Source organism: Sparus aurata, chromosome 23, assembly GCF_900880675.1.
Source record: "Sparus aurata chromosome 23, fSpaAur1.1, whole genome shotgun sequence".
Classification (NCBI taxonomy): domain Eukaryota; kingdom Metazoa; phylum Chordata; class Actinopteri; order Spariformes; family Sparidae; genus Sparus; species Sparus aurata.
The window spans coordinates 27852295-27867034 of NC_044209.1; the positions used below are offsets into that span (position 1 = coordinate 27852295).

Consider the following 14740-nt stretch of genomic DNA (forward strand, 5'->3'; position numbering starts at 1 on the left):
GCAGCCAGAAGAAAATGTAGCCGGACTCGACCGGGCATCGCTCGCTTAATAAAACAATACCCTCCTCTGCTGATTCTGCTCTTGCAGGTATTGTACATGTTAAATAATTTGACGCCTGTAGTTAAGCACCTCGTTCTGGAACGTAAGACAGTGAAGGAATAAAAAAAAAAAGTTGTAGATAATGCAAAGTAGACTGCAGGTTGCATTCCTCCACCGCCCTCCTCCCTCCTCCCTCCGCCCTCCTCCACCAATGCACACTTTAATCACACAATAAATAATTAATCAGAGGTTGAGCTCAATGCTGTCGAGTCTGCAGATGAGAGAACACCCAACCGCTGAGCAGAGCCCTGGAAAAAAACAAAAAAACGCAGGATTAACAACCAAAAAAATAAAAAAATAAAAGGACCATTAACAAGCTCATCGTGAACCAATAAGCAACACATCATCAGTTTATGTTCGATTTTATTAAATGGAAGAAAACTGCAGATGCTCCGGTGGCAGTGTGAATATGCAGCGGGAATCAATTTTTTATAAACAAAAATAAAGAAATAAAAAAAAATAAAAACCTTCAGCTGTGCAGAGTTTATGAGGAGGAGGTGGAGGAGGGTGGAGGAGGTGGAGGAGGGGAGCTGTCTCTTCTATGTGACATTTTCTACATGCAGATCTGGATAAATGCGATGCCGCGCTCTGCGTGTAAACACCGTTAATAACAGCACAGCTACCTGCTGATGGAGGGAATAGGTCAGGGATGTGTGTCTTTAACCGCGTTATCTAACAGCCGCCGCATTGATTCCGAAAAACGTGCTCGGCTGCCGTGGAATTGACCAGAACAAAAAAAAAAAGAAAAAAAAACACAGCAGAAATCACTTTGTGCGATTTATTTATTCCCACTGATGTATTAAATATGTTTCCGATACTGTTAGCAGAGAGATCAAGAAGTCGTTGCTTTATATCCTCCTGGTTTTGTGATTTCTTCTTTTCTTCTCCTCTTGCATGTTGCAGCAGAGCGTCTGCAGAGTGTTTACCCAGCTGTAATTACAACATGCACAATGACCTCATTCTGCTGTGTCAGTCGCTGTAATGTATAGCCCTCCTTGATCTTAAACTGCAAAGAAAAATGGTATGCACTTATTTTCAATATGCTGACTACATTCCCGGCATTTTTTTTTTAGACGTGGCCGTGACGGCGGATCAGAATTTGATATAAGCGCCGCTGCTCCTATTCGTCTGACAAGGTCTCTCTCTCTCTCTCTCTCTGCCTTAATATGCATTCAATAATGTGAAATGATATTAGCTGTAGGAGCTCATTGACTGTGCACTCGAGGTCTCGCCGTGTCTCTCCGTCTCTGTCGGTATCGTGCTCTTTATCTGTTCCTCTTCCTCACACACACACACCGAACACACACACACACACACACAGAAGAAATGGAAAGAAGAAGAAGAAGAAGAAGAAGAAGGAAAAAAAAAAGGGGGAGGCTTGAACCGCGGATAGCAACAGCAGCAGAGCAATCACACTGAAGAAATGCCCCCCACGCCTGGCCCATTAATAACAGTAATACGCACACCGCGCCCAAGCCAGCACTGCCGAAAGCACCACTGACACTTTAATGGGCATTTTTTACTTTTGTTTTTAAATAATGCATGTGCTGCTTGTCAGCACTGCTTCACTCCACCCCTGGTGTGCCTTTGCAGCGTTCCTTTGTGCAGAAATTACAATGGGGACCTGTGTTTTCTGTGCTGCCTGCTCCATAAGCTGCATTCATCACATACATGGGGATGGCAGCGCGCACTGCATCACACTCCTGGGGACGTGTGTGTGTGTGTGTGTGTGTGTGTGTGTGTGTGCGTGTGTGTGTGTGTGGGCATACGTGCATGTGTGTTTTGTTTGCGGAGGCCCCTCGTTGGCACCGAGCTAATTAAGAGTGTCTTTGAGAGGGTGAACTGTGTGCAGAGGCTCAGCGGCAGTGGACACGACTTCTATAGGAGGTTCATCGTTTACATTCTGCGGCGGGTTTGACGGAACGCCAGCGTGTCACCCGTCAACGACACCTTGTTCAGATTGCATTTATTTATTTCTCCCCCCTCCGCTTGTGATTTCAAGCCCTCCTATAGAAGCGGAGTAATCCAGGAACTGTTCCCTTCCAGCAATAACGGAACAAAAAACCTCCAGCCGGGGAGTAACGAACATATATACTGCTGTTAATTCATCGCTGTACGTCGTCAGCAGCTTCACACGCCGAGGCTCTGACGAAACAAACCCTGACAGAGCGCCGGCGCTGGTGTCGTCTTGTATCTCTTTAACTTTTGGCCGACTTCCTGTTTACCTGAAGAGGTTGTTTGTAAAACACTCACAGGTGTGAAGGTGACGGGTCTTATTTGTCCCGTGTGATTCATTCGGCCCAACCGTGGATCTGTTTCCCTTTTTTTCTCTGTCGTTGATGTCGTATTTTAGAAGCTAACGAATGACTCATTATCTAACTTTGTTAAAACGCAAATAATTCAACCTGCAGAAGACTTGCAGGTAATTAATCGCAGGAGCAGTTTGACTTTTCTAGTGACAGAAGTTTGTGGAACAGCTGTTTTTCCTAAATTGCCAAATCAGGACGCGAGATTAAAATGACGTAACCATGACGAGCAGCAAGAAATAAATGTCCTGTAGGTGTGTTACGATACAGCAGTTTGTTATCTCGTGTGGCGACAGATCCGGTTCAATCACGTCGTGTTGAACTATTTTGTAACAGCAGAGCGACAGAACAGTGAAATCATCTAGAAAAATAAAGGAACAAATGAAAACATCTCCATGTTTGTGCCTCCTGAAGTTGCTCCTCTCTCTTGGGGTGAGAGTAACTGTAACTGTGCTCAGAGTATTTTTATTTCTGGTGTGTAATTTTGCTTCTTGATGCTGTCGGGCGCCTGCAGCTCACCTGCCAGAGCGTCTTGTAAAAAAACAGGCTGAGTCCTCAGCGGCGTGTTGGATTCTGACCCGAGGCTCTCTGCTGCACGCCGTCTTCTCTCCAGCTGCCCCGGCTAATAGCAAAGACCCATAAAGCCCAAAACAATAAAAAGAAGTAATATGATCCTTTTAATGTGACCATGAAGCATTTTCACACATTTTTTTTTCATTCAGATTTTCTCATCGTCGCCATCTTCACACTGTGTTGCATCACCAGCTCGTTTATTGATCGCAGACGAGCAACCTATCTGTATTTGTCATTACATGTAAGGTCAATAAACCTCTGGGATCAATATTTATAACAATCGATGATGCATTCTCTGTTATTTCTCTGCAATTATTTCCTTTGATTGAATTTGCCCTTTTCTCTCTCCCCCCCCCCTCTCCTCGCCGCTCAGCTCGGCGGCTCGCTGTTTCTCTCGTGGCCGTCGCCCCTCCGGCTGCTTCCTGTCCGTTTGAATGACGCCGCCTTGTGTTTCTCTGTCTCCCTGTAGGAAACACGTTGTGTAAGTCAGGAAGCATTGCTGTCTTCGGGAACGTGGTGTACAGCGGACTGCTGAACGATCACCTCTGGCATTTGGGAGTGCCCCTCTTTACAAGACTGGTAAGAGCAGCCGGCCCCTGTGTGCACACTTACCTCCATTTTGTCAGAAGAGTTTCGTGCAGGTTTGTTGAACCCAAACAGGCTTCGAGGGGGCGGCAGAATTCCCCAACGGCGCTAATGGGCTGCTTTTGATGCCTGCTCTGTTGACATGTGTTAGTGGAAGTTAGACTACAGGATGTGACAGTCCTCTGCTGCGGATGTAAGACGAGGGCAGCCCTCCTATAATCTTAGCATCTTATTCCGAGTCTTCAGGTTGGAAATGTCCCATGTGAGGAGCCGTTTTCTCTCTGGCCCCGTAAACACAGGAGCCATCTTTGGATTCACGTCTCCCCGGCTGAATCCGGCCCGGTGTTTAGCTTTCACGCTGAAAATAATAAAAAGAAAAGAAAAAAAAAAAGGGCCGACTAAATAATTCATGGAATTCAGTTTTATGGCAACAACTTAAAAAAATTATAAGGCTTTAATTAAGAAGCGGAGCAGCTGAAGCCTCTGTTAAGAATTAATGATAAATGTCTATCCCTAATTGTCAAAAGGGGAAACTGAATGTTTGTTTTACGCTCGCTCTCTCTGGCGCCGCGATGTGAAGCTCGCACTCTTGTGAGCGGTAATAAACCAGGAGGATCGGAGAGAGATTTTCCTGGAGAAACAAGAAAAATTCAGCACAGTACTTTTTTTCTTTTCTTTCTTTTCCTTCTTCTTCTCCTCCTTTTCTCCTGCCTGTTAATTACCCTCTTTCTAAGCGGGTCGCAAGTTTTCATCAATGTTTATTATTGATTAAATCTGTCGCCGTAGCTGTCATTTATGAGTCGGGAATTACTGTTGATTGGTGCACAAGGGTTGCATATAATTGGGTTACATTAAATAGATAATTCAGCTGATCTCATAAATGTCTAATGTGAAGGCTTGTTTGATTATCAATTAATGTCAAACGGAGACGCGAGAGGCTGTTAGGATTCCAGTTGTGTCTGCGAGAGGCGAAGCTTCACAACTGTAAGAACCTGCAGCTCGTACAGTGAAATGTAAATGCATATATATTAATATATAACACACGAGCTAATGAATTTATGCTCCGACACACTGAGTGCACACTGCAGCCAGTAAACAAGTCGCTGAGAGATGCAGCACATGATAAAGACATCAGAGCCGTCAGCTGACAGAGATTTGGGCTTTCAATTAAGCAGAAATGTATCTGTTGTTGGTTTTTTTTTAAGTCGTAAAGAGACGAGGGAGGAAAAAATAATTAAACTCTTATATTCATAGTTCAAAAGTCTCCCAATGGCACCTTTTTACAAAGCAAAATAATTTAATATAATAGGACGGTTTTAGGGGACGACGACCGCAGAAGTAGTTTTTCTCCAAGAAATTAACTCTCAAAGATCTGGAGCGACTCTCGACTCTCCGGCACCGGGTTTGTTTTCCGACTGTCGATTCAGGAGAATTTCAGTTCAGCTTGCTGGAAGTCCCAATTTTATATTTGCACAGATAAATTCACCAGAATCTGAACAAATGTGCTGTTTTTTCTTCTTGTTAACCGAGACAGAACCGCAGGAAGTTTAGTTTTTTGTCCACATCCGACCTTCCGTCCTCAGCGAGTTACCGCCATTCATCATAATCTCATATCATCAAAACAGGTGTAATCCTGAACTAAATCCACTCACCATGTAGATGTGTCCCAAAAGAAGTCCAGAGAGTAAATAGAAAACAAACTACGTGGGGGTTTCCTCGGTGAGTCAAAGCTGCCATGTTCACTACGGAAGCCCTGAACGCCCAAACAGAACATGTTACAGCTGAAAAACTGAGCTGCTGTACCTTCATGACTTTTTTAAAGCGTTAGGAGAGGATGAGGGGTTCAGAGGCTATTACATATTTAAGAACAGAAGCTATTTTTAGCGTTAAAGGAACAGTCCGTATACGTAATAAATGTGGAGTGAAGGTAGAATTTGTGGTTTTGTACGAACAGTACTTCAGTAAATATACTTAGTTGCATCCATCATGCTGTTAAGTGTGTAGTTACGTTTGCATGTTGCATAAATAGACACAACCGGGTTGCATTGTGGGATACGTAGTGCCCTTAGAGCCTGACCCTTGCTTGGAATAACAGTCTGGATGTTTCGTCCGCCGCTGCTTTAATGTCATCTGCTCTCTTTTTTAATCTGTCTGCAATAATTCCCCTCTCTGCATGGGAGTTCAGACTAAACTGCTGGTGTTCGCCTTTGAGCCTTTTTCTCCACAAATGATGCAATTTGTGTCAGAACCGTGCTTCTTTCCTCTCACTTATAAATTAGTAACAGCGGAACACACAGGAGTCAGACGCAGACGGCGGGAATCAGTGCGACGGCTTCTCTATATGACGGACGGACGTGGAAACACTCGTATATATTAAAAAAAAGCTTCAAAGAAAATCACATTACAAAGACACCTCTTCCTCATAGTCGTTATTAATGAGTGAAGTACAGAATCCGGCACAGATGCGGACACGCAAAGACGGAAGTAAATGTGAAATAGAGTTCAATGAATAAACAGTAATTACAGTGTAACACAAACAAGGTGTTATGCATAAAACTGGAGCACAGCATGAAAACACTCTAATTTAAAGTCCCCTCCAGTCAAAACTGTGTTTTCTTCTCGCTGAATGTTTGAGCTTCACTGTGCAGAGTGATGTATGTGCAGAGTTCAACACTGGAAGGCTGTTTTCATATTTATTGCTTAAAGTGTAAAAAATGTTCTCCGAGCTTATTGAAAATCAGATTGTTAAGAGGCGGAGCCTGTGAGCATTATCGGAAACAATGATCCAAAATCGTTACAGCAGACCAGAGAAATCACCTTGTTTTATTCCACACATTCATGCAAAACCCTTTGCCTACATTACCCACAATGCCACTGAGTGACATCACTGGAGGCGATGTATTAAAGTACATGCAGCTTGTAAACAGACTTTAACTTCCCAGCGGCTGCAGGAGATTGTTAGTCACATGATCGTCTTTTGAAATGGATTGAAAATGGAAACCTCGACACCTAAAGCATTCTCATCTTGGGGCTGAAGTGGCTGCAGGAGATCCTTATTTGCATGATCCTGTTTAAATCTGTCTAAAATCAAACCGACTATACAAAGATCATTAATTTCTTCTGCAGCAGAAAGCTGAGAGCGTTTTCTTCCACCACATCACCCTGCACACGTGTGATGATGTCACTATGTAACATGATGCATGTTGCAAAAACGTAGTGACGACGTTGGAAGAGGAGCACAGAGGCAAGCTGGTAACTGTGAGAAAGAGATGTAAGGAATTGTAGTTTTGATTTATGACAATTTCAATATTTTATCATATGATAAGATATGAAAGACTTAAAAAATACCCCAAGATATCACATCACAATTACCAAAAAGACAAATGTAGTCTCTGGCACATCTTTTCTATTCTGCAGAGTTGGTGGCGTTACCCTTTAACACAGGTGTGCAGGGGATCTTTATTTATTTTCAAACTGGACCTGATGTTGCTCCGGCGCCCTGATGCCGACACGTAAACACTTAGAAGGTGTTAATGTGAACACACGGACCCCACGCGACGCTCACGTTGCGCGGACAGCTAACGACCGCTGTCACGGCGTTAACATCCTCTGCGTCCTCGTCTCGGATCGCTGCGTAACGACCGAGCTCGCCGGCTGCAGGAGCAGAAAAGGCGCGACTTCCCGCTGTGACGGATAAAGGTGTGGCCTTGTGTGGGATTCGGCGCGCCCGCCGCTGCCGACACACCGGCTCTGCCCGGCAGTGGTATCAGCATGACACGCAGCGAGCCTTCACATCCCCAACACACAGCCCCTAATTACTGCACAGCCCTGCCAGTTCTCAGCCCTGGGCCAGTACCGGCTGCTCAATGCCAAGGTGTAAACACTGCATTATTAACACTACATACAGTCTGTGCACACGGCTATGTTTAATATACTCCACGTATGTCTACACGGAGGCGTTACTTTAGTGGGATTCTTTACATGGAGCCATACAATAGATTTATTGTTTCCCAGACAGTGAGCTCCAAAATCACCAGATGGGCAATTTGCTGCGTATAGTGTAATGTATGCTTACAAATGATGTTTAATGATGTCTTCCAGGGCCGGGAAACAAAACATTACTGTTTCCGAGGCTAAATATGCAGGCGGTGTCAGAACGCGGGAGTTAAAGAAGTAAAACCGTGAATTTTCTTGTTATTTTGTGCATATTTATCGGCTGTCAGGGAGTCTTGATGCCATGAAGCAGTTTCTCCGCTGTCATTAGAGTAATCCACAGCCCACACACCAGATAACTTATCAGCCGCTCAGTTTTTTATTTCAGGAAGTGAAAAACAAAAGTGGAGAGCAGCCGAGGCTTAAAGCTAATCCACCAAAATCTCTACCTGTGCAGGGCAGGCGCGTATCCCAGCATGCACTGCGTGAGAAGCAGGGTGCTCCCCAGACTCTCTCAGTCCAACATGGAGCCGATGTACTTTAACAGAAACTACATCACTATTCACATATTCACAGGAAGTTGAGATCTTATGTAGCTTTGTTAAACAGCAGGTTTCAGCCCAGCTGTCAGAATGTAATGTTGGCATTTTTATGCTCCCGCGAAACCACGAATACGTTAAAATCTGTACGCGTCATTTAACGTCCTCGATAAAAGTATATGAGCTCCCTGTGACACCAGGAGGTGGCGAGGTGACAGCTCAGCGAGACGGCTGCTGTTCAACGTCGCAGCCGTGAAACCACCGGATAGTTTTAGAGACACGTCGGCACATTTTCAAGACGCGTTTGTGGCAAAAAACAAGGTAATTTTAGTTAAAAAAAAAAAATGTTTTTCGTGCCGTAAACTAACCAGAGTGCAAGCAAAGTGTTGTCATGACATAACAATTCAAATTGAACCTAAAGAAACATAAGAATGCAACATTAAGAAATGTAGAAACGTTTAAACATATTTGTGGTTTGCAGAAATGTATTCTAGGATTGGATCGCTAATGAAAACATATTTGTAAGATTTGTTTGTTTTTAGTGAAAAAATAATGTCAACATATTTGAGGTTATTCATATTTACCCTCGACTTACTGTTGCACGACCGCCGCCAAGCCAGAGACCACTGCTCAGGTCTGCGTTTCAACATTTGTAAGCGTGAAACCACCGGGTCCTTTCAGCGTCACGTCGGTGTATTTTCCAGTCGTGTTTCAGGTAATAAACTCACTAAATTTAAGTTAAAACAATCTATTTTTTTACCCTAACAGAGTGTCTAAACTGACCCAGATCATGAGCACAGTGTCGTGACAAGATCCAGTAAAAAAAAAACATTTATTCTGGTGATTGGGTTGCAGGTTTGGACCTCTGACAAAAACAAACCTTACATTTTTTTGAGGGGTTACTACAGTCCTCTTCTCCAATCATCCTTTCAAATAGTAAATTCTAAATTACATGAAGCACGTGCCTTAAATCCTGGAGCGACTACTTATACGAGAAATCACATAAAACCTGAAAAAAACACAATATTTCCAGAAAATAAGACGTCTGACATCCAGGCGGTCTGCTGCCTGACGCTGCTGCTGCGTGAATGAATCCCCTCCTGTGTGTATCTGTTGGTATTATGCAGCATATGAGGAGCTGCTCGCTGTGTACAGGAATTATCAGGAGCAGCGAGCGATTACAGGAGTTGGTATCACCAGCAGCCAGGTCGAGTCGAGCACGCGGGTTTACAGTAATCTCAGCTGGGAGCAAATCAGAGGGTTGTAGCGCTACGGAGGGAAACTGTCAGTCATCAGGCGCGCCGCTTCACGTGAGCGGCAGTTTGTGGAGCTCGTTCTCTCTGCGGCGCTTCAGTCCGTTTGCTCGGTAACCACCTGAAATGTCGCGCGATCGCTCGTACGCTGAGGATCTGCTCGTTACTCCGCAAGTCGGAAACTCCGGCATAAAAAGGTGTCGAGCCAAAAACTGGATTTTTAGGGTTTTTTTAATGATGCTCGCCCTCCTGCTGTCACATCTTTGTTCTGTGATCAAACTTTGATGCAGATGGAGTTTAAATCCAGCTTTATTGGCAGGAACGTTCGATTTACGAGCACGCCAAAGCGAATATCGAGTAATTATGTTTTACACGAGAAAACTTAAACGATTATCTTGAGATAACAAACACACACTCTGGATCACTCAGAAACATTTAGCACAGAGCTCGTTTCTCTTGGATAAACACGAGGATTATTACATTAATTCACTATTATAGTAAAGTGAACACAGTCGTCGCTATAGTTTCATTTCCGGAGCGTTAAAATTTGATTTTGCATTCACGAATAAATCCAGAATCACGTAATCACGCTCACGTGACCTTTTTTTGTGGCTGAGTATTTAGCAGATTCAAATGACGTGACTTCCTGTCACTACAACAATAAAAGTACACAGAAATACAATATGCAAAACTTTATAACTTCACCAACTGAATCGACTTATCTACAATTTCAAGAAAGGAAACTAACAGGACATGAAAGTAGTGAACTTTATATAAATACACTGAATTAAAATACAGTTGCAATTTAACGGCCTGTATTTTTGTAAAGTTTAAAAGTACACTACATACATCCTGACCATTGCTGAAGTCATATATTTGTTTTTAGCACATTGAAATGGAGTATATTTTGAATATACTTGAATTAAAATACATTTTATTACAATGCAGTGTTCTGTTTGTGCACGTGGGAGTGACTGTGGTCTGGTTAGGTTCAGGAAAAGATCATGTTTGGGCTGAAAACACCTGGAAATCTCCCCAAACGTCAAATATATCCAGCGGTTTGTTGCTTACGAATGTTACGACTCTTTACGACCTTCTGCTCCGTCACGCAACATGAACATCAGCTAATAAACATGTGAGGTGAACGTGACACGGAGCATCTTGTAGAAATGTCGACAGCAGGTTTTGCAGAAATGTTAAACGCCGACATTTTATTCTCCGACTGGAAAACATCTCTCAGAGTCTTAAATGTTGTTTCAGTTTGAGGATTTCAAAGCGGCGGTCTCTCCCGCTGACTCTCGTGGCGAGCTTTATTTAGTACAGAAATGTCAATACTTACCTGTGGAGCTGATGAAGACAGTTAAAAGGAGCCTAGCTGAGGATCCTTGTCAGCGAGTTGTAAAACAGGTCACTCCATAAAGTGAAGTGTGTGATTAGAGAGGAGTAACCTCAGAGACTCGGAGGGATGGAGCTGCGTCTCCTTTCCTGTCTTCCTCCACCCGGCCGTGGGTCTCACACCAGCTGAGACCAGACAGCGCAGGCGTTTGATGAATGGGGACGATAGGTCGAGCTCGCCGTAACTATCGCCCGGATCTCCGCTGGGATTATGTGGGGTTGAGAGTGAGAAGTCGGAGAGGGGAAGTGCGTCTCGTTGTCTCCTCTGGAGTCTCTAATGACAGAGATCTGAGTGTAGTTTGACAGAAGTTGCTCTGTAAGTAGTGGCGCGCTACAGAGGAGAGGTGAGATCATCATGAAATATTAAGACAACAGAGCTCGCGTCGGTGAGAGTCGGAGACAGACGGACATTTTAGGCAGAACGCGCTCTGTGTGAGGCCTTCACTTCCTCTCCTCTTTTGAGAGCTCCATCTTTATAATGGATGGCGGAGTCTCCGGGGAGTGTCTAGACTATGGTGGGAAATCTAAATGGTCGGGGGGAAAAGCCACTCGCATCCTCGGTAAAGCGGCAGCGGCGGCGGCGTGGAGCGAGGGGCGGGGGGGGGGGAGACAGGAAGAGCGGGTCCGCGCCTCCGAGCAACGCCATCTTAACCCGACTTCCATTTTTCATCTGTAATTGAAGGAGATTCCTGGAAAGGAGTCGTGGGGATTATGTGTTGCCGAAATGCCCTCAGATTCTTATTTCCTACCTTGTTTCTAATCTCTCCCAACCTCAAGTGCCCTCAGCCGCAGACCATGATGCTCTCTGTCTACATCTACTCCCCCCCCCCCCTGCCTGTCTGGCCCTTCCCCTCCGGTCTCTCCCTCCTCTTCTTCTTCTTCTCCTTCTTCTTCTCCTTTCCCCCTCCCTCGTCCCCCCTCAGTTATTTATGAACGGGACTTGAAATAGACTTTAGTATTTGATAAAAGCGTGATCCTTAATCCGAGTTGCCTGAGAAGTGCATTTCATTTTTATTCCCCCCCCCCCCACCACCACCGCCGACCGCCACCGCCATCAGAGATTGATGGAGGAGCGAGGCGGGTTACCCACTCTGTGATTGCTAATGTAAATTCATTGGGTTCTGGTGGACATGTAGAAAGATATGGAGGTCTCGCATGTGCACGGTAATGCCACCAATAAGAGATTGTGTGTGTGTGTGTGTGTGTGTGTGTGTGTGTGTGTGTGTGTGCAAAATAATAGAAAGGCTGTATTGTGATGGGAAGAGGAGGCGTGTCAGGATTATATGATGCATGTGTTGATTTATTCTGGAATAAAGCGTTCTCTCTAAAACATCACAATATTTGCACACACACAAAAAAATAAAAAATAAAAAAATCACTAATTGCGATTCCTTTAGCGCCTCCGCCGCGCCGCCCTCCACGCCGCCTCGTGTCTCGGTGTTTCGCTCTCCTGAAGGAGGTGGGAAAAATAAAATGGGTGATAAATTTAAGATGACAGTTCCGCCATATGAACGAGGCCCCTCGTGTATCAATCCGCTCAAAGCCAGCTGCAGATTTAACTCAGCCTCCTTATGTGGCAATTACTGACGGGTAACATAACCTGCAAATATCTGCTCTGTTCATTACGCCAATGTTCCTCTATAGCTGGCAAATGTTCTTTAGGATCCTACAGCAAATTAGCTCGTCCCCCCAGGACGTCTTTTATTGGATGATCCGGCACCGGAGGACGCCGCAAAACCACTCGAGCTCTCCGCAGCCTGCCCCCGGTCGCCACAGGGTTAATATTTAAAAGGCGCGAGCTCCCAGTCGTGTATTGATGATATGTTTTGAAAATTGCTGAGGCAGGCTCATTGTTACAGTGCTGTCTAGAAGATAGCCAAGCCCTCCCTCCCTCCATCCTCCTCCCTCCCTCCCTGGTTTCCCCTCCCCCTTTACAGCCGCCAGATGGAAAACACAGTAAAGCATGTAATGTAATATAGCTTGGCGCACAAAGGTGTTTCACACCAACTTCATCTGGCCTCTGATCTGCCACAGAAAGGGGTTTTTTTGTGTGTACCAAACAAACCGCTGGTCACCGGCTCGTGGTCGGTCGGGGGTGAGAACAGAGAGAATGCAAACATGGAGGGAGGGAGGGAGAGAGAGAGAGAGAGAGAGCGTCAGCAAGCTAAAAGTAGAAAACAAGTGGAAAATAGGCTGTGCCTCCCAACTGCCTGTGGCATACTTTAAGGTTTTCTCTGAGACCCCTCCTCCTCTTTCTTCTTCTTCTCCTTCTTCTTCTTCAGCATTGTCTTCTTCTTCTCTTCAATGAACTAAAACTGCCACAACTTCAGTGCAACATCTCAGTCACAGAGAGAAGAAAGGAGAGCGATCCGTTAGCCCTCCACTATCACCAGCATCATCATCAACACAAGCCTCTTCCCCTCCCTCTCTCCCCCCCTCCTCCCCGCAGAGCTCTCCCAGCTTCCTGCCTCCCCCCTTCCTCCCTCGCCCCCCCTCCTCCCCGGGACGCTGAATTTTACAGTACCGTCTGCAGGATCCCGGTTTGTTCGGCGCACTCCTCTATGCAGAGCAACACGGCTCGGGTGGAGGAACGCTGGAGGCAGCTGTCAAGCGCAGGCTGCTGCTGCTGCTGCTGCTCTAGTTGAGCCTCGGCGCTGTACCGACTGATTTCACATTCACCAATAAGAGACGGCACAGGGGGGAGAGAGAGGGAGAGAGAGAGAGAGAGAGCAGAGAGAGACAGAGGGAGAGTCTCGAAGTGAGTGGTGTGGAGAGGCAAGTGGAGTGGAAGAGTGTCAAAAGAAAAAAGAGGTTACAACACCTCCCCAGCTCTCTTTTTTCCTTTTTCTCTCGTCTTCTTGCCTTTTTTTGCGTCCCCCCTCCTCCTCCTCCTCCCCTCCTCTCTCTCTCTTGTGTTGGCTCAAAGGAAGAGGAGGAAGAGACAGAACAAGGGGGGCTTTTAAAAAATAATAATAACTGACGAGAGCAGAAGAAGAAGAAGAGGAAGAAAGAAGAAAGAAGAAGAAGAAGAAGAACGGGGGGGACACCTGAAGTGAAGCCTCAGTGGAAACAGGGACCAGTTAAAGAGCTCTGTGGTCCAAAAAAGCCCGCTCGGACTCCTCCTGACTCCCACACTGGCTGGACTGGTCCCAGCGCTCGGCCCGTCTCTCCTCCGCCCGCCTGCCCACACCTGTCCCACCTCCACCATGATGATGTACTTTTGGGTGAGTACCGGAACCACAAAGTGTGGATCTGCTTTAGCGCTCGCACACCGCTCCGGCATGGGTGGAGAGCCGGTGTGTGTTTACAAGCGTGTGTGTGTGTGTGTGTGTCATATGCGTCAGAGCCAAACTATAGTATACACAGAAAGAGTGTGTGTGCATGTGTGTGCGCGTGTGTGTGGCGCCTCCCACATGCATGAACAGAGCTGATGGTTTTTCCACTTCCATGTGTTTTATTGATGCTGCAGCCAGATGCTACGGAGGCCTGCGCGCCGTCGGATTCATTCAGCCCTTTAAATGAGCGAGGAGGAGGAGGAGGAGGAGGAGGATTGTTTCCCCCCTCCTCACACTTAATACCCTCACAACTTATTGTTATTCAACTTCGACAACTGACAGTCAAAACTACCCAGCATGCAGCATGTCTGCCATGAGAAACTGTACCCCCCCCACTCCTCCGATTTTGTTTTAAAACGCCGTCTGAGAGGAGAAGTGCTGCAGGGTCTTCCGGGGACACTTTTTTATTTTGTATTTCTTCTTCGTCTGTGTTTCAGTCGGCCATGTATCTACGTCAGGCCTTCTATTTGTTATTTTTTCCTTTTCTGCCTTTTCATAAATTAAGCAGCATTAAAGCGCAGAATGAGGATGATTACAGATTGTTAACCAGAGCTGCTGATTAATTCTGTTTGAGATCATGTGTGATTAGTCAGATTGGTTTTGTCTCCTCCGTGGTTTTTTGTATTCTCACCACAACAATATACCCGCCCAGGGTTCGCTCGTTCGTTCGTTTCTGCATTTATATATTCTCTCTCTCTCTCTCCCCTCTTTATTTTGTCTTC

The 14740-nt window shown here is 45.5% G+C and overlaps 1 protein-coding gene across 9 annotated transcripts in view; it reads left to right on the plus strand.

The window, feature by feature from the left end:
- LOC115575099 (RNA binding protein fox-1 homolog 3-like) overlaps positions 1-14740 on the plus strand; it is a 437664-nt gene that overhangs the window by 288995 nt on the left and 133929 nt on the right. For 8 of the 9 annotated variants that reach the window (XM_030406944.1, XM_030406945.1, XM_030406951.1 and 5 more), the window contains one exon: positions 3448-3557. In XM_030406944.1, the coding sequence (XP_030262804.1) occupies positions 3448-3557 (110 nt within the window). Of the gene's footprint in view, positions 1-3447; positions 3558-12965; positions 13908-14740 lie in introns of those variants that run through there. The other variant, XM_030406955.1, reaches the window with a different exon arrangement.